At 39.8% G+C, this 19,579-nt stretch overlaps 1 protein-coding gene and 1 long non-coding RNA gene across 8 annotated transcripts in view; one reads left to right on the forward strand and one right to left on the reverse strand.

Moving 5' to 3' along the window:
* The window catches only part of HMGN3 (high mobility group nucleosomal binding domain 3), a 30,377-nt gene extending 27,250 nt beyond the window's left edge, over nt 1-3,127 (reverse strand). Inside the window, exon 1 of one of the 5 annotated variants that reach the window (XM_054698974.1) lies at nt 2,907-3,118. In XM_054698974.1, coding sequence (XP_054554949.1) covers nt 2,907-2,921 — 15 coding nt within the window. In that variant the 5' untranslated portion in view covers nt 2,922-3,118. Of the gene's footprint in view, nt 1-2,906 lie in introns of all 5 variants that reach the window. The other 4 variants (XM_037519993.2, XM_037519994.2, XM_037519995.2 and 1 more) reach the window with 4 other exon arrangements.
* A 22-nt stretch (nt 3,128-3,149) lies between these two features.
* On the forward strand, nt 3,150-14,011 carry LOC129146482 (uncharacterized). Of its 3 annotated transcripts, none has more exons than XR_008553265.1 (5): nt 3,150-3,364; nt 3,540-3,692; nt 5,223-5,333; nt 5,657-5,795; nt 13,822-14,011. It is a non-coding gene; the product is annotated as an uncharacterized LOC129146482 (long non-coding RNA). The 3 variants fall into 3 exon arrangements; XR_008553264.1 differs by lacking the exon at nt 13,822-14,011 and adding an exon at nt 10,353-10,642; XR_008553266.1 differs by lacking the exon at nt 13,822-14,011 and adding an exon at nt 9,403-9,473.
* Nucleotides 14,012-19,579: the final 5,568 nt, after the last annotated feature.

A 19,579-nucleotide genomic window follows, 5' to 3' on the forward strand; every position in this document is an offset into this window, starting at 1 on the left:
CTGAGACCTGGTCTTGTTAAGGTACAAACAGAGGAGACATTCAAATGTCTGATAACAGACTATCACTCTGTTTTTCTTGTTATATAATAATTTGATTGCTACCCACACTTAAGGTCAACTCAAATTCAACTTTCTTTACCTTATCTATCCTATAGCTTTTAGAACCTATATATTACCTTCTGGAACATATGAACAGGTTCTACGTCATTCATAGAACACATGTAACAAATTCTATGTCACTCATGCTTTGTGCCTGCTAGTCTTATCTCATTGAATTAAATATAAGCTCCATGAGGGGAGACTGTGTATCCCTATGGCATTAAGACAGCACTAGGATTCCAGATGTCTTCACTGACTTTTTAAGTGCCACTTTTAGTTCTGAGAACAACCTAGGTATTTAATCAGAAACAATTCTTGATTTCTAGGACAAGTTGAAAAAAGGAGTCAACATGTCAGAAAATCTTGTGGGACATGTTTAAAATGTATTATTACATAGCTCAGGCAGTCTTTTAATCAAGAAAAATATTGTGGAGTGGTAGCACATGCTTTTGTAGTTACAGATATCAAAGAACTATGCACAGATTGTCCTCAGTTCTTTTCTTTTCTTTCTTTCTTTCTTTTTTAAAAAGCTCATGACAATGGTTTCTAGTGTAATTTCTAGTGAACTCCAGGATTCCATGAGACAGCTCTATGGTTTGAATGAGATATAGGATGGTGATGGTAGAAATGTTTAATTTGTCTCTTGTCCAGGCACCAACTCAGGTTTCTGGGTCCCAGGCATAAATGAAAAATTTTCCTATTTATCAAGGAGAGGTTTTCCATCTCTGAAGCACACACCACTGTCCTAAGGGATGATACACAGGTACCTGTACACAGTTCTGACTCCAGTCCCTTGATGCCTGGCTAGCTTATTCATGTAGGGTCCCTGCTTCCCAGGGAAATAAAAACAATAATCAAAAGCCAGTTTCTCTACTGTTTACTGTTCTTTTCTTCTCTATTTCCTTAAGAGAGATGGAGTGAGGGAAAGTAAGAGTAATGGTTTCACCAACTTAATGAACAAAGAGGATTCCACAACATCAGAGTCTATTATACATCAAGAGTTCATGGACATCTACCCTCCTGTTCATTTAACTTGTTACTAATTCTCAGTAAAGAAGAAGGGCACCAAATTACTCTGTAACCCACTTTTTATTGATTAGTTCCTTTGACTCAGCTGGAATTCCCAATATTGTCATTAAATGTCAGATAAAATGTTCAAAATGGTGGCATCATTCTGATATCCTCATTCTAGTACAACAGGGCTGGAAAAACAATACTTTCACAAAAATGAAGTTTAAATAATGGATCTCAAATATATTCTTAATATATGACATCCATTTTCTTAGGCTGGGAGTCTCGTATTTCCTAAATTCCTCTTGATTCACCTACCACTAAATAAAGAGAATGAATAAATGTTTGAAACTAAAGCTTCTGGACCTATCTTATCAAATTAAAACCTTGGTACTAGCTGTTAGCTGGTTGGTGAGATGCTGGCTTATTCATGTCTCTAAGCCCCAGTTCAACCCGCAAGGTGTTCTGAGGATTAAAGGCCTAATGCAAGTCAAATTCCTCCCACAACATAAAGTACACAGTATGCGCACAGTAAATTCTAAAATTAAAACTAAACAACTTTTATTGTTTTAAAATAGAGCAGCAGGAGACAAGTTTCCACCAAATTCTTAGTAGTGACAGGGTAGAAGGGAAAAACCTGCATTTTTAAAACTTCGGTATTTTTAAACAATGCATTCACTTACGCACTAATCAGTTCAGTCTGAAACTGATAAAGAAGGGTATTACTTGTAATTTTGCTTCAAGTTTAACAGCCAACGGGGTGACATTGTTGCAAACACCGGGGCAGGCGGTGGGAGGGTGCGCAGCATTTTTGTAAGAGCAACCACCACACACTGCTTTTCTCAGAAGCCTTTCATTCCTTCCTTGGGACAATGACAAGTCGCAGGCTCACTCCGAGGGAAGCGTGCGTCCCGGAGCGAGATACTCGGTGGCCAGGACCCCGCGGGAGAGGCCATAATAGTCCGCAAAGAGAGCAAGAGGAGACTAAGATGACCCCACTTTGCTCCAGCACCGAGGAGCTCGGGAGCGCGCGCACCCTGCCTTCCAGGGCCGACTGTGGGTTTGAGTCGTGGGAGTGGACCTAACGGGGGTCTCAGCCCTTGGCAGTTAACAGTGGGGGCGTAGAGGGCGTCCCGTCTTGCGTCTTGATCGCTGCCAACTCCCTGGCTTCCGCGGGAACTGTAGGCAGGTCCCGGTCACCCAAGGCCCCGCCCGTGTTGTCCCCAGCCGTGATTGACACTGGAGTTGGTACATACGGGTCTGCCGCGGAGGCGAGCAGGAGGTGAGCGCAATTTTAAATATGGCTTTCCCTCCCTCTTAGCCTCAGAGCCATTGCGGCGCACCCAGTTGTGGGCACAGCCCACATGGGAATAACCCCAGCATCTGTCCGACTTATATATTTTTTCGATCTCCCTAAGCAAGTACTTGTTTCCCCCTTCTCGCTGCTTCCCCTTTACACTAATCACAACCTGGCAGTTTGCAGAGGAAACTCCCTCCTGGAAAGGGTAATGGAAAAACGCTTTGGCTTCTTGTTGGGGGTGGAATCCATTTCTGCTAGAATGAGTTCAAAAAGAAGGGAAGCGGCGTCACTGCAAAGAAAGTAACATTTTGAGATCTAGAAGGAAGGAATGTCTGCAACAGGCATCTGACAACAAGCGTCGAGAGCAGAGACTGGCAATCATAGAGTTGCTACCGAGTACATTCCATTCCGCGCAATCCATTTCAATGGCCAGATTTGCTGTAAGCACAATTTGAAAGCCCTTGAATCTTTTTTTTTTTTTTTTGATAAGACTTACCTTTCTTTTCGGCATAATGACTATGTTCTTGCAGCAAGAAAAAGTAAAGCAATAGGCAGGAACTGCTGGCACCACCGCTGGATGTTGCCGCCGCCGGCGCGCAGCTGCTCACGGGCAGGCACAGCGTAGCCTGGCCTCTCCGACCTGCACCTCGGCTCCCTCCAGGGGCCCTCTACTCGCTCGCCTCCCCGCCCCTCCAATGAGGATCCCCGGCAGCAGGCTGCGAGGCCCCATTGGCTTGGGCACCGTTCTAAATTCCACGAGGACACGCCTACCTCCGCGCGCAGGGTACGCGCTGTTGTGGTTTCCACTTCACAGAAAAATCTGCCTGGCGACTGAGCATGCCCAGTTCAACTACTAATCGCCAAACCACGGGATCCTAGTTTCATTGTTTGCCTGGTCTCTCTTTGAATTTTATCAGTAGGAGGGATGTGGGCCTTGCGAAGAGAGGAAAAGGAGTAAGGATGTACAAGTTAACTTTATGATGTAAAGCTGTGCACAGTAGGCAGTTAATGTGTTTCTTAGCCATAAAGGTTTATAATGACTGTTGTAACATGGAGACCTGTAAGAGTGGGAAGGGGTTCTGTTCTGGAACGTTTTGGCAATCTCTAAGGTTCTTGGTTTCCCCTCTAGATGTCTGGTGACAATAATCACTAAAATTGCTTAGCTATGATTTCCTAAAATCTGTGATTACAAGTCACTCACCGATTCAGCAACTGGATGATGAATAGGCTTGATGATGAATAAGATGTGTATATCATGGGAATTAGAAAAAGAACGAGCAAGGTCAGTGCGAATTATTTTATATTTGACAATATATTTAAATGACACCTGCCATGCATAATTTAATGTTTCTTAAAATTCTGCAAGGCATTAAGCAAGTATTGCAAAAAACACTTTCAAATGTCCAGGATGCCAAAGTCACTGAAAGACCTCAAAAGAAAAGATAGCTACAAAGACCAATATCCTACATAAACATTACCCAGATATCTTCAAGAAAATGTTAGTAATCAAACCAAACAACATTTAAAAGGATAAAACATTTGGAATATTGAGGTTTGCAAAGTTTAACATCTGACAATCAATGTAATTGACCATATTAATAGTATAAAGGGAAAAACCAATATGATCATTGCAACAGGTCCAGGAAAAGTTCTAGTGAATGAGTAAGCAAATTGTAATAAACAAGTACAAAGGAATACTACCCAGCTGTAAATGGGAACAAAATATTCCAATATGAATGAAAATCAGTACCAAATTGCTACATGAAAGAAGCCAAAACAAAAGAACATACTGATTAATTTCGTTCATATGAAATAGTTAAAAAAGCAAAATTAGTCAAGGTTAGTTTCATGAAAATACTAGAAGACAAAAATTCACAGGATAAGAAAATGCATTTTTATAGTGTAGGTATTGTCAAATCTACTTTGGTCATACAAAGCCTGCAAATATGCATCAAGTAATGTCATTAATTAATTTTAATTCTTGACATTTAAAAAATTAATTTTTAAAATGATGAGTTGGTATCCCAGGGAAATACCAGCAAATACCACAATATCCAATGACTCTTTTTTTAGGACCTCTTTAGAAACTCACAGAATTTTACTCATTTGATGGGTTTTAATCTATTGCTATTATGTTATTTATTGATGTTCATATCGCCTCTACATATGAGGTCATTTTCACATTAATGCCTGTGTTCCTTTGACATGATCCTATTTTTTTTTTCAATAGAGTCATTGCTTTCAGGCATTCTATATTTAAAAAAAAAAAAACAGATAAAACCAGTTTTTTGTTTGTTTCTTTTTTTTTTTTTTTGCTTTAGAGCAGAATTAAAACTGAAAGGCCAATAATTTTACCTTTAAACATAATGTTTATAAAGAAGATATCTTGGACTAGAGTTAACTTGCAAAGTGCTTGGTGGATTAAAATGAATACATTTTAAATAAGATATTGAGGGAAGGATGCTAGGTAGTCCTTGAAATCTGGATGGAATTGTTGTCTTCATGAGAATAAAAGGGTGGCACAACAAAAATGGTATTAAGGTGAATTTTTTCCCTCTGTGATGAAAAATGACTCGAAAAATTAACTTCTTTAGTTGACATCTTTCAAGGCTGAACAATCAACAGTAGCAAATAAAATTGTGAATATTTTCCTGCACATAACAAAAAGGCTTCGATGAAAATGAAATTCGCTAATTGGACAAAGAAAGTTATGGTGAACTTGGGTTATTTGGGTCTTTTGGTTAATTTCAAGTGCTGACAATAATAGTTTTAGGTGTTAAATAAATAATATTAGTTATCATTTAATTGCAAGATGGATTGCGCCTGCCTGAACAGGGTACAAGGAAATGGAGGATTCTCCTGTACTGTCAATAGCCTCTAGATCTAGGAAAATAAACACAGACCTCTGCTGGCAGCCCTGGAGGTAAGGAGAGTAGGCAAAGAAAGTGACTTTGTGGGTGGCTAGAATTGCAGGATAGGAGATTTGAAAACATGGGAACAGAAATGAACATACAACATGTCTGACATTGAGGAGTTCAGTCTGAGTAGAAGTAAAAACTCATTTGTTTATCAGTATATTCTTACAAGTGTTTTATTTTGAGAAAACAATGTCTAAGACAGTAAAGTCTTCTCTACAGGATATGGATGTAGTTTAGCCAAGGTAGACTATGGATAAATTAAGGGAGGTAGAAGGAAAAATCAGTGAACAAACTTACAGCTTTATCTTCCCTTCTTTCCTTCTCAAAGCTGCAGGAATCCTACACCTATCCTAGAATTTTTCAAACATCAGGGCAAAACCATGTATGGTATCAGAAATATATTAAGGAAAAGAGAAGGAGGAGAACAGAAGGGCAGAAGATAAAAACATCAGAATGCATTTCACATGGTAAGAGATAAAGCATATTTTATAAAATGTTTACATTTTTTATATATTACTGCATGAACACACACCACACACAAACACATGTACACAGTGTGTCAATGTATGTATGTTCACACTGTGACATGAAATGCATTTTTAGAATGGGTCTAAGTCAAAAATTTTAAAGCTGGGGCCTCCCTGGTGACACAGCTGTTGGGCGCTGGGTTGCGAAGCTGCCCGCAGCCTCTGCTGCGCCGGTTCAATCCCAGGTCTCCGGCGAGGTTCCCACATGGCGCACAGACCTCTCCTGCTGCCCGCTGCTCCCCTCAGCAGTGTACTTCGTCAGTCTGCCTGCTCTGCTCTCCCCTCCGGCTCTGGTGAAAATCTCACCCTCCCGCGCCTCTGACTGTACCCGGTGCTTGTATAAATAAATAAATAAATCTTTAAAAAATGAAAAAAGAATTTTAAAGCTACTGCACAGCCCTAATGATTTCTGTGGCATTTTAGGACTCCAACAGTTTCTTCATCTGAAAGAAAGGTGCTTAATCTTCAAATCTTGAAAGAAATTTTGAAAATAAAAGATCATTTGCCAGTCACCTCCTTCTTAGTCTGTCTCTCCTTTCCCCTTTCAGGCAGGCACAGGCAGGCTTTTGCTTTAAGCAATGGCAAGTTGCTGGGGAAGTCAGATCTAGAACTGATATATGACTGTTTTTGATAGCTCTGTAATTTCAGGTTAAGTTACTCTTCTTCAGTAAATAGGCCAAAGAATTGCGAAAGTGTAACAAAACAACTTTAAAAGGAAGAGGTGGAGAAAGTAGTCTGTTTGGTTTGTCTTTATCACTCAAGCAACAATTGGGATGCTAACTTGGAAGAGACCACAGTTTACTTTTTACAAAGTAACTAGTATAGTCCAAGCACAATCCCAAATCACAGGACTGCCCAATAACACAGATTCCTAGATCCCCAACCCCAAGCTACTGAATCAGAAAATTGTATGGCCAGACCTGGGAATCTGCATTTCAAACAAGCTTCTCATGTGATTCTTATGGTAGAATTTGAGAATTCTAGATTAGGTCTTAACTCTCAACTGCTGTTTACTTAGACTCCAATAAATGTATATCTATTAAATTTGTCAGCTTAGTAATATACTTCCAAGAAGAGTAAAATTCTGTGGGTGACACTCCCCCTTCATTGCCATTACCAATGTACTCCATTTCACCTCAATTCCAGTTTTGTGTGGCGCTACCTGCTTTTTTTTTGTTTTATATATTTTTACATCATTTTTCATTTTTGTACAATGTATGCATTTTCATCTTGGTTATATTGCCCATACAATTCCCACTCCCCCTTATTTTGACCCTAATCCCTCCTGCTTTCTTCACATTCGTCTTCCTTTTCTCTAGTTGCAAGGATTCTGAAGGATGATTAAAAACACCTAGAAAAGCACCTCCTCCCATCCGCCCAGGCACTGCTGTAGGCAGCTCCTGGAACCCCTGACAAGATTAAATTCCCTGGGCTTACATCCTGAAAGGAAACCTAACCTACACACAAATCCTCACAAGCCACACCCTTTAAAGGATTTATTATTTCAATGATTGTACAAACATCCCTGTTAATTGCATTAACTGCAAGGAGGCCATTCTGTGATCTTCCAACAGGACTCACATGTTGTTTTCTCCAGTCTTAAATCAAATTAAATTTGTGTACAGATTCTTTACCCTGAGTATGTTTTACATAGTTCTCCATCCCCAATGCTTTTTAGCCTCTGTGTTATTTACCTCTCCTTCTTCTGGTTGCTACCACTGAAACTCACAGGAGTGTAATTAATTTGTTCTTTGTAGCTCCCAAATGACTATTTGGGGATGAATTAGCCATGCTTAGTGACTAGGGCCAGGAATTGGGCTACATTCATGCAGACATCCCTTCCTGCCAGATTATCGTGTGTCTTGTGCTAAGAGCCAGTCAGGTTCAAGGAGTTGCAAGTTAAGAAAGCAAATACTCACATTTATAGTGAGATCACAATGAAGTAAGGAAAGTTCCCATCCTTTCAGGGGAAAAGCCACAAGCTTCAAGGTGTTAAAATGCAGCTAGGGGTTGTTGCAAACCTCTTGGGCTGAATTATACATTTTTAAAAAAGATTTTATTTATTTAGTTTTTGCATATAAGAGCTGGGGTATAGGCCAGAGGTGCAGGGGATGAGAGGATTCACCAGAGACAGAGTGAGGAGCAAAACAGGCAGATTTATTGAAATACACTGCTAAGGCCAGCAGCAGGCAAGACAGGAGAGGTCTGTTGCACCATATATGGATTAGCTCCCTGGCTGGGGATCAATCCCAAGGCCATAGTGTTGATAGTGCTGAGACTTAACCCTTAGGCCACCAGTGAGGCCCCTGAATTATACATTCTTGTAGTCTAATGCCATTGCTAGTATACTCCCAGAGCACTACTCCCTGCCATTGAAGCTGGGGGTTTGGTTACTCCTTTCTGAAGTCTTCGGCATTTCCTTTAAACCTCAGAATCCTTGGGATCTTGTAAGAAATCTCCAATAGCCTCATTTCTGTTAATGTTCACATTGATCCTGGCTTTCAGAGATCAGACTATTTCCTTTCTTCAATAAAAGCAAAAAAGCAAGCAAACAAAATGAAAACAAAAATCTAGGTTTAGTGATGTGAGAATGCAATGAGTCATTCTGAGGTTAGCTACATTAATAACTATCATAATTCTCAAACACTAGGTAAGAGTTAATAGAAGCAGTAAAATGAGTTTTAGGTAAGAGTTAATAGAAGCAGTAAAATGAGGTTCACCAGGTCAGAATAAATTGTAGCCATAAGGTAAAATTTTTTGACCAGCACTGGAAAAATAGCCTGAAAATGTGCCATAATCTTTCAGGGAGGTTTTCTTTTTATTTATTTTCTTAATAACCCAATTTTTAAAAATTTAAAAAGTAGCCCAACTCACTTCTTTATATGTCAAAGTATTATTGTGTTTTATTTTTAAAATAGATCCTTATCCAAAAGCCCTGAATTTGCAGTCACAGTTATCCATCCCAAATTCATGACGCCACTTTCCTTACTAACAGAATTCTGATTTTGGCAATAGGCCTGACCAAAACAAAACAAAAACTTTAGTTTCCCAGTTCCCCTGCAGAGAGTGTTGCTATGTGACACTGTTCTGGAGAATGAGATGTGTGCGGAAGTCATGAGGTAGTCGCTAAACACCACCTAAAACAGGGAGACACCCAGAACAAAAACTGCCCTCTGCCTTTGTTTTTCTTCTTCTTCCAATGTGGATGTTACAGATAATGGCTGGAAGTAGAACAGCTATCTTACATCTGTGAGAATGAGAACTATAAGGTAAGGCTGTAAGAGCAGAATCAGCTGCCTGGGGCCCTGTATTGACCCTGGATTATCCCCTGCAAACTCTTTATCATGGAAGGAAAATAAACACCATGCTTGATCAAGCCACTGTAGGTGGGGGTCTATGACATGCAGCTGAATGCAGTCCCCTAACTGATAGACTAGCTAAAGATTTCGTGTGGAAATTGGAGATGATAAACTGTGAACATGTGCACATGCCTGAAGCATAGCAAATAACATGATTTTTTTTTTGAAGAAAATATATTCCTCCACAGATTATAATGAGAACACCAGTGTGGGTCTGCTAATCCTAAGTGACCTGTTTGGCCATCATATTTGTTACCTGTAGTTTTGTATTCCTATACGAGGTCAGAACTGCCTGGTCAATCAGTTATAGGAGCCAAACCCGGCAAGGTTCTTTTCAAATCAATCAAAAGCAGAATGCTTGAGCACCGTGGGAAAGGTATGCATCACAAGGTATGACCGGAAACACTTGGGGGGCTGAGGATGCATGTATGACAAGGGACCCTAGAAGCTGATCAGTGGAATGCCTTGTTGATAAGATTGGAACCATGGCCAGGGGGCTGGCGTAAGGTTTCAATTACAACACTTGGTCATCAAGCAGAAAATAATTATCTGGTCAGCAGACTCATGTCCCCCTGAAGCCCTAGATGACATAAACACATTTTCAGTTTCACCCATCTTTTTCTTCTACCCCACGTATCTGATGTTGTATGATTATTCTATCAATAGAAAGTCCAGGATCTTGCTCATTGAAAAGTATTCTGCATTGTGTAGCCTGCTCCACAACTCCTGTTTGTCATTGTGGTGTTGCCAATGCAACACACGGAAAATTTTAACTTTTCCCATCCCTAAGGGCCTGATTATGAACATTTAGAGTAAATGTCTTAAAATAAGAATAGGCAAGGATAAAAATTGTAATAAACACCGTTGCTGTAGAATGTGCTTCCAGTGACTGTAGCCTATTTCCAGGCATTAAAAGATGGATGTTGGTTTGTTCTTCAGCTCTGTCTTTGTTGTAGTGCATCTCCCTATACTGTAGGTACCATAGTCTAAAAACCCACGGCAGCTTGGGATCTGGGTATGATTTAGATTTGACCAATCAGATGCACTAACTAGCATACAATTTGGAAAGTGAAGGTTAGAAAAAGGTCACACTTATTTATATCTGTTCAGTCTGCTGCTTTCTATTGCCCTGTGACAGAGATCCCAGCTATCACCTTTGTGGGTTTTGAGAAGCAGGTGTGCAGTGGTCTGGAACCAGCAGCAACAGTGACTTCCTGAATGAGAAAGGATCTTCATTCTCATGGAATACTGACACTAGTGATTCCTAATTTCAGAAGAGACTCCGCTCCTTAAACGACCTGGTTCTGGTGTGTAACTCTGGAAGAGTTCTCTGAAAATTCAACTTTGATTCTATTTCTTTGGTCCTCCTAACTAGCCCATCAGCTATTGAACCCTTGCATATATCTCACTTTAAATTAAAGAGTTCTCTGCAACTAACCTAAGTCATAGAGTGTCTATGAGTATGCTTATCAAATATTTCCAACTATAAGGGACATCCTGTCTTTCTCCTAAAACTATGATTATGGAAGCAGATGTTGAGATGGACACTGTCTTAGTGTGTGTCCCCAAGTAATATTGAGTGTCCATGGTGAAAAGAACCTTTGAAGACCCCTCCAACAGACAGGGGGCACCAGGGAAAAATAAACCCTTTCTTTACACCGTTGACATTTGGGTAAATTTGTTACTGTAGGATTTTCTATCTTATCCTGAGATAATATAGAACTTAGATTCCAAGAGTGGGGTGTTGCTTTAATAATAAAATAAAGCCTAAAATGTGTGGCCTTGGCTTAACAACTGGTGGGAGGGACTCAAAGATTCTATTACTGAAAATGGGAGGTATGGAAATCTTTGTTTTCTAGTGGTAAAACATCTGATAAAGTATTACCTGCAATAAGTAGAAGGCAGAGTTATACTTAACTTTAGGGAAGAAATTGAGGACAAGTTATTGCTATTTAACTGACTGCTATTAGCTGCATTTAGCAAGATAGTATGAGAAAAAGATATGTTCAGAGAATTGGCCAGTTAATAAGGATAAATAAAAGAGACTAGAGTGTACAAATTCAGGAATTTAAGATTAGAAAAGGCAACTGCTTCTCAACTCTAAGAATAAATTATAAAAACGATACTTTGAGTAACAAAGACCTACTACTACTCAGTTGTACAGCAAAGATAAGATCACTGAACATAGATTAGGGTGTGGGTGTGGGGCCCTGAAATTCCTTTTAATTAAGGAAGACGGGAGGGGAAGAGAAGGAAGGAGAAAAGGCCAGGAAGGAGGAAGGGAGAGAGAAAGAGAGGAGGGTGGAAGGAAGCAGAATGGGACAGAAATGGGACATTGGGACAAGAGAGTGTAGAAATTTGGCAAAGAAAATATGTCTAGAAAGGAAATATGGGAGTAGGTAGGAAACTTAAATTTGTAACATAACTCTTATAAGACCTTTTTACTGCAAAAGGCACCAACTTGGATTTAATGTAATTGTGACTATTTAAGTCTTAACATAGCCTGGATTCCCATGCCAACTATAAGCAGAAAGCCTGAGAATACTACTCAATCTCTAAAGCAGATTCTTCAGTGCCATTATGAAGAGTAATGGAAAAAGAGAAACCTCCCAAAGGGAAAATTTAAGGACCATGAAAATCCACAGACAGGAAAGCTACAAGGGGGAGCATTCTCATCTTCAGTATAGGGGGCCTAAAACTTCCGCCTAGTCTAATATCAGAATGATAATAGATTGATGGTGACTATCATTTTTATTCTTCCTATTTTAAAAGAGAGTGTTGTTAAAGTTATCCTGACTTTGTCCCACTACTGGAGTGTGTGTTTTGTTGGTGGGATGTGTCTTTGGCTCAAGAAAGAGGGTCAAAGATGCATTGAATGAAAAGACTCAACCCACCCCTCCTGGCTTTGAAGATGAAGAAAGGGTTTCATGAGTCAAGGAATACAAGTGACCTTTGGAAGCCGGAAAAAGCAAGAGAACAGATCTTCCCCTGGAACCTATAAAAGGGACTGCAAACCAGTCAACACTTTGATCTTAGCTCAGTGAGACCCAGGTTGGACTTCTAACCTACACAACTGTAAGATAGTACATTTTTGTTGTGTTAAGCCACTATGTTTATGGCAATTGGTTCTGACAGAGTTAAAAAGCTAATATCGCAGCAGTCTCAGCCAAAATGCCTCCATTCGAAGACCTGTGCAAACTCTTTTCTTCACACATAGAATAGACATAACTTCTGTTCAAGGTAGAATCCCCTCAAATTCTGTCTATCTTTTCTAATTATGGTACTTAGCTCAAAGTCCAGGACCTCCAGGAAATATCCAGCCCTCTCCATCAGGTCTGGATAGAGCCAAGTTATCTGTTCCTCAAACACCTCGTATAATGTGATGGGGTAGAAAAAAGTAATTTCCTAACACTGAGTTCCTTGATTGACTCATCTGGCAGTCTTGATGGTGGGTTCTCTCCTACAGCAGGATCTCCCATGTCCAATTTTCCACATATCTTCTGATTCTGTCCTCAGGAAGGTCTTCTTTGTGATGCATCCTCAAAGGTAAATATTTAAAAGCTGTTAAGCGCTTGTCCTGCTTCTTCATGGTATGGGTTTGAGTGCCCAAGGACTGCTTTGGAGGTTGAACAGTTCTGAAGTTTTCTAATTTCCAATTTATTTGGCAATACATTTCTCCAAAATACTTGGTAAGCTTCCAATTCATTTAATTTTAATCAGTTCCATTTGCAATTACCAATAGCCAGATGTTATCTAGATAACTTTTAAGCCTTAAGATTCTTTTTTTAAATATTGGCCTCTATCCTTTTCATATTCCTCCCTCAACAAAATTATGGCTACCTTAAGGGCATATGAAACATCAGAGTTGGAGAGGAAGAAAATACTTTTATTGTGATGTTTGTTGCTGGACTGTCTACCATTGCCTGGCAGATAATTCTTAGAATAAATTGCTTGAAAAGGCTTGGGGTACCATCTTGCCTCCAGCTTTGACTATTGATTCAGAGCATACCACCCTTCTTAGCCTGGCCGCACCCACAGGAACAGACTTGTCACATTGGCTTGCAAGCTGCTAGCAGCTATTCCTCTTCAGCCTACTGTCTTCCTTTCTTTTCTTTTTTCATACCATTCAGTTCTAGCCTGAATTTATCTTTTCCTTGTAAGATTTTTCTGACGCAGTAAGGAACATTCAACACATAACTAGGTTCTAAAGTTTTCATATCATTGTCCCTGCCTGTCAAGATATCTGTGACCACTTTGCAACCAAATATTTGCCACAGAGTAGTAAGGAGTACCAGTTTTCTAGCCTGCTTCACTGTCTGACCACTAACAGTAAGTCACATATTTAGGATCTGTTACTTGCAGCACCAGACTTCTAGATATTCTAATTAGGAGTGTCAGATACTCAAAAATAAACAGGGCCTTAAACCAGGTTGAGTTTGTTTGTTTGTTTGTTTTTTAATCTCATTAAATGTCAGATCTGGGGCTGATTGGCATTTCCACAATTATCAGATTTCCAGGTTTCATCATTATCAACATATAAGCTCTATTTGCATACCATAATGTCCATAATGTTTTCTCTATCTTTTATCATCATGTCCACATTCTAGCCAACAGGTATGAGAAAGAAGAACAAAAGAGAGGTAGAAGGACTTATTATATCCTTTTAAAAAACATCTATAAAGAAGATGTGGCATGCATATCTACATGATAGAATAACTACTCAGCTATAAAAATGATAAAATCTTGCCATTTTCAACAACATGGATGAAAATAGAGGGGATTGTGCTAAGTGAAATAAATCAGAAGGAGAAAGACAAATACTGGATGGTTTTGTAACAGGGTGGTCCCCAGGAAAGGGGGAGGTTCCCTGCCCCACCCAAGGGAGGGTGGAGCTGAGCAGGAAGAGAAGAAGCGGCAGAAGAGACTGAGGTAGGAAGCAGGATGGAGCCAGGAGACCTGGAGGAGGCGCATGGAGCCTAGAGACACGTGAAGAAACTGCGCTTGTCTTGTGGTCGTGGACTGGGTGACACAGATGTGGGTGAGACCCATGGGGATGTGACCATGGCAGCTTTTATCTTGATGTTGATTTTGCTCTTTTCCTTCCGGGCTTGTCTGGTAGTTTCTGATCCTTTTCTGTGGGTCCCCACTGGAAGATGCTTTAGACTTGCGGCAGGCTTTGGGGCCTTGCTCTGGGCCGATCCCATATGGATGGACTTTTACCCACGAGGGGATGGGTAACTTTGGGTGCTTCATTTAGAAACTAGACTCTTGGCCTTACCTGTATTGTTTCCTAGTTTTATTAAAGTTCCTTCCCATTAAAGTCTCCTATGTTTTGTGTTGATGCGGCGGATGGCAGAACCCATTTAGAATAGGCAGGTTTGCGGGGTTTTGGGCTGCCCCTCTCCCTGTCCTATAACAGCTTCACTCATTGTGGAGTATAAAGAAACAAAATAAATGAAAGACAAAAGCCAAAACAAACCTCTGGATTCTGACTGGACTTGTTACCTGAGGGAAAGAAGGGGTGGGAGCAAAGGGGACAGGAGGTACAATGGATTGTGATGGAGGGTTATTGGTACTTTGGTGGTGAGTGGATGTGGTGTGGTGTGAAGAAGTGTGAACCTCTACTTCTAAACATATGTAGTCTTATAAACTAATGTTACATCAGAAAAAATAATAAAAAGATGTCTTCCAGAAGTTGCATCTGCCATTCCCTTAGTAAGAAATTGTTGACATAGCCACAACCAAGCTACAAGGGAGAATACTGTCTTTATTTTGTGTGTCTGTATGCTCAACTAACGTTTGGCTTACTTCCATCACAGGGAAAGCAGGGTAAAATAAATAATAGGGGGCAGCTAACTACAGTCTCTGCTTTGGGTTGTGTACATCAGCTGTCTCAACAGGGAATTCGGTAAACAGAACTAAGGTAGAGCTGCATTATGTGGTGATGTTGCATTTCTGAACTGGATCACTGAGAGGTGATCTTGCCATTCAAATGGGGAGAGCACTGACAGTGGTGAAAGCAAGAAAAAATGGAAAGAGATATGATGTGCATTTCCAGTCCTTTATTATTAGCATTTTGTGTACTTCACTATTTTCTACACTGGCTCTCATTGGTCAAGTGAAAACAGAGGTGTTGGCCTATGTCTTCCAGCTTCCCCAAGTCTCCAGGGGTTTTGCTTTAACTGTACCTTATAAAAACGGGACAGTAGGCTTCCTAGAGGAAACTGAGGGGCTACAATCAGTGACCTTCACCATGGCCAGCTGCCCTGCAGACATATTCCCTTTGCTATAAGGGGGTCCAGATGCCAGGATGCTTTTAATCTCAGTCAAACCACCTGATAGTAGATACAATAAAACAAACTCCTGTACCATCTTACCTCTGCATTAATGATTGGGGAATACTTAAACAATTTGATGGGGTTCAGAACCACTTTTTATATTTTGGAACTGGAACAAACTGGAAGTTCACCAGTCTCTGCTTCCTAAAAGATAGGAGGAAGTAGCTTAAGATGTTTTCCTTATACATTTGGCCTTGAAGGGAAGCATTGTGAAATGATAAGAACTTTCCAAAGAAGTATTTAAAAGCTTTAGGATGAATTGGGTTATAAATAAATCTTATTACACATCAAAATGATTATTTTTTTTCTGTTCAGTTTTTTATGCTCAGTTTTCAGCTCACTCATCTCTTTCTTTACTTGGTGTACAAGAATCCCTTATCAGAATCCCTGATAAGATTCCCTAATCCCTTAGGGAAATTATCACTGATCAGGTCACACAACTTCAGAAAGACACATGCTCTACCAGCTCCAGGCTTCCATAACCTTTGCTTCATAGAAGGGTACCAGGAAAGGGACTTAGAAACTGAAACTCCCCTCTAGATCTTTGATCTAGTCTGGCATTGTACACTATTTTGCTAGACCAAAAATCTCTTTAACTTTTACCCACTGATCCTGGCACACAGTTTCTAAAATCCTTGTATATAAAAAACTTAGGGGCATCTTCAATATAAAAGCCTATGGGCATGTTCTGTTAAAAAAAAAAAAAGGTCAGTAATAAAGAGAAAACAACAACAAAAGGAGACCTGTTCCCACAAAAAAACTAGAAGAAATCCCTTCAGTCCTCAATTTCAGTTTTGAAGTTAATAAACCTCATTTTTAAAATTTATAGATCCGGGCCTCCCCTGGTGGCGCAGTGGTTGAGCGCTGGGCTGCGAAGCTGCCCGCAGCCTCTGCAGTGCAGGTTAGATCCCTGGCCACCGGCGAGGGTCCCACATGGCACACAGACCTCTCCTGCCGCCCACTGCTCCTCCCAGCAGTGTATTTTGTCAGTCTGCCTGTTCTGTTCTCCGCTCTGGCTCTGGTGAATTCTCTTACCCTCCAGCACTTCTGACTGTACCCAGTGCTTGTATAAATAAATAAATAAATAAATAAATAAATAAATAAATAAATAAATAAATCTTTTTTAAAAAAATTATAGATCCATTGCTGGTGACGTAAACATTCAAGTTGTTGAAAAGTGAGTGTTGAATAATGAGATATGCATCCCTTTTGAAGAAGCAGTGAAATAAACACAAGGGATGACTCTGGGTAGAGATAAGGGGACTCCTGCCAAACTTTTTCTCTGCCTGTTATAGTTCACAAATATGTGTGGTTGCAATTGAGCTTCTCTGAGGCCCCATTCTATTCCAGAGGTTAATAAAAATATGCCCATTTAGCTACAAATGGAAATCTCAGCATACATGAAGCATAGCAACCAGGAGAGAGTCCCAAGAAAATCACCCAGCAACAATCAGAAGGTTGAAAACAAAGCAACCTAGTAACCAAAACACAACCCAGACATACTACGGAGCCAAGAGAAGAAGGAAACACTTAGTGAGAGAGGAGATGTTCTGTGTTGGGTTCAGTAGCATCACTAAACTTGTTCACTCATAGTTAGTAAATGCCTCGTATGTGCCAGTGCTTCGCCAGGAGCTAGGAATTCTACATTGAGTAAAAAATGTGCTGTCTTCTCAGATAAGTGACTGATATCAAAGATCTACAAAGAACTTAAACAACACAACAAAATCAAAGGACAGAACCCAGTCAAAACATGGGCAAAAGAACTAAAGAGACACTTCTCCAAAGATGAAAGGCAAACAGCCAACAAGCATATGAAAAAATATTCAGCATCACTAGTTATCAGGGTAATGCAAATCAAAACCACAGTGAGATACTACCTCACTGCAGTAAGAATGGTTCACATTAAAAAAACTAGCAACAACAAATGCTGCAGAGGGCCTCCCCGGTGGCTCAGCGGTTGAGCTCTGGGTTGAGAAGCTGCCCGCAGCCTCTGCAGCGCCGGTTCGATCCCTGGCTGCTCTCCAGCCACCGGAGGAGGGTCCCACATGGCGCGCAGACCTCTCCTGCCGCCCACTGCTCCCCTCAGCAGTGTCTTTCGGTCCTTCTGCCTGCTCTGCTCCCTGCTCTGGCTCTGGTGAATTCTCTCACCCTCCCAGCACTTCCGACTGTACCCAGTGCTTGTATAAATAAATAAATAAATCTTTAAAAAAAAAAATGCTGGAGGGAAGTGGAGATATAGGAAGACTCTTACACTGCCGGTGAGAATGTTAACTGGTCCAGCCACTATGGAAGGCTGTGTGGAGGTTCCTCAAACACTAAAAATGGATCTACAATATGACCCAGTGATTCCACTCCTAGGAATATACCCAAAAGACACAAAACACTAATTTGAAAGGAAACCTACACTCCTACGTTTATTGCAGCACTGTTTACAATAGACAAGATACAGAAACAATCCAAATCCCTCCAAATAGATGAATAGATCAAAAAGTTGTGGTATATTTATATAATGGAATATTACTCTGATCAAAAAAGACAAACTCGTGCTGTTTGTGGCAACATGGATGGAGCTAGAAGGGATTATGCTAGCAGAAAGTAGTCAGAGGGAAAAAGATAAATACCAGGTAGACTCATTTACATGTGGAATATAGAGAAATCAAACAAAAGTTCAAAAGTCAAAACGAGCAAGATGACCATAGAACTGAGGCATAGAGCAAAAGGCAGGCAGGTGGAGCAAAGCAGGGGAAGGATGAACACTAGGGAATATAGTGATAGTCCATGGGTGATATGCTGACAGGAGAACATGGGAGCTACAATGATGTCAGAAAACAATTTAAAAAATTTAAAAGTATGCTATCTTTAATGGAATTAAATGTCATAAATTCTATGTAGACTTTGGGTGATAACTTGAATTTCACAGATGAAGTGATGGGAATATTGATTCAATACTTTAATACTTTAATGTTTATACAGTTTTGTGTTTTTTAAAACTTGTTATTTACAGAATTAGTAAGGTCAGTCTTATTATAAAGTTTCAGATAGATATTAACTTTTATAAACAGTACACCAAAATGGTTTAGATTCACTGAGGAACCTGTTTAAAGTTCTGTATTATTTAGAGAACTACATAGCTAAGAAGCTGAGTTTTATAGCACAATTTTTGAAACATGAAACCTTTAAGAACTGGTTTTGCAGCCCACCTGTGAATAGCTAGAGGCATGTTAATCACATCTCTGTGTTGTTGAATAATGTATTCTATACAAAGTCAGATCCAGGACTAAGCCTTCACCCATTTTCAATTTCTTAAGCAACATGTGAGCAAAACCATATTTACTTTAAATATCAAGCTGTGTGTTCATGTTGACAAAAATTATTAAGATTAAATCACATGACTAATGCTTACTTTTTATTTGATTTAAGAGTTCATTTAAATACATTCTTATTTTCTAGAGGGCTTAGACTCTTAGATCAGAAAGTCTATGCTAGTTGCACTATAGTCGAGCTATTTGCCTTGAATAGTTCCCCAAACACTTGGAGAATGCTAACACGCGATTCTAAAGTGGAATTAAAAATACTCAGACTGGAAGGTCATCAAATTCAAACCCCATCCCTTTCTGCTTGAAGAGTCTATAAAAAAGCTTCCATAATAGTTGGTATAAACATTACTTATAGCCCATTTGCCCTAGCTGTAATCTCTGGTTCAAACATATTTAATCACCTTTCAATGGCCAATGCCCTGATTTTTTAGGAAAACTGATACCTCTTCTAAGGTCAGCTTCATTGTATGATTTTGATTCTAGTGTTATTTTTTAGTAACAGAACAGTATTCTTCCATTCTCATACTTTCAGTCATAAGTTCTGCCTTGCTATGTGAGGGTGATATTTGTGTGCAAAAAAGTGCCAAGTTTCGTCTGTGATGTTTGAAAACATGTACTTCCAGCACTAAATAATAACATAAAATAATTTGTATAAGAATTTATTTCTATATTTGTTACTACCTGTATTTGGGAAAAATGGTATTGAACTT

This window comes from Talpa occidentalis, unplaced genomic scaffold (assembly GCF_014898055.3).
Source record: "Talpa occidentalis isolate TD23 unplaced genomic scaffold, MPIMG_talOcc4v2.1 talOcc4.2, whole genome shotgun sequence".
In the NCBI taxonomy this organism is placed as follows: Eukaryota; Metazoa; Chordata; class Mammalia; order Eulipotyphla; family Talpidae; genus Talpa; species Talpa occidentalis.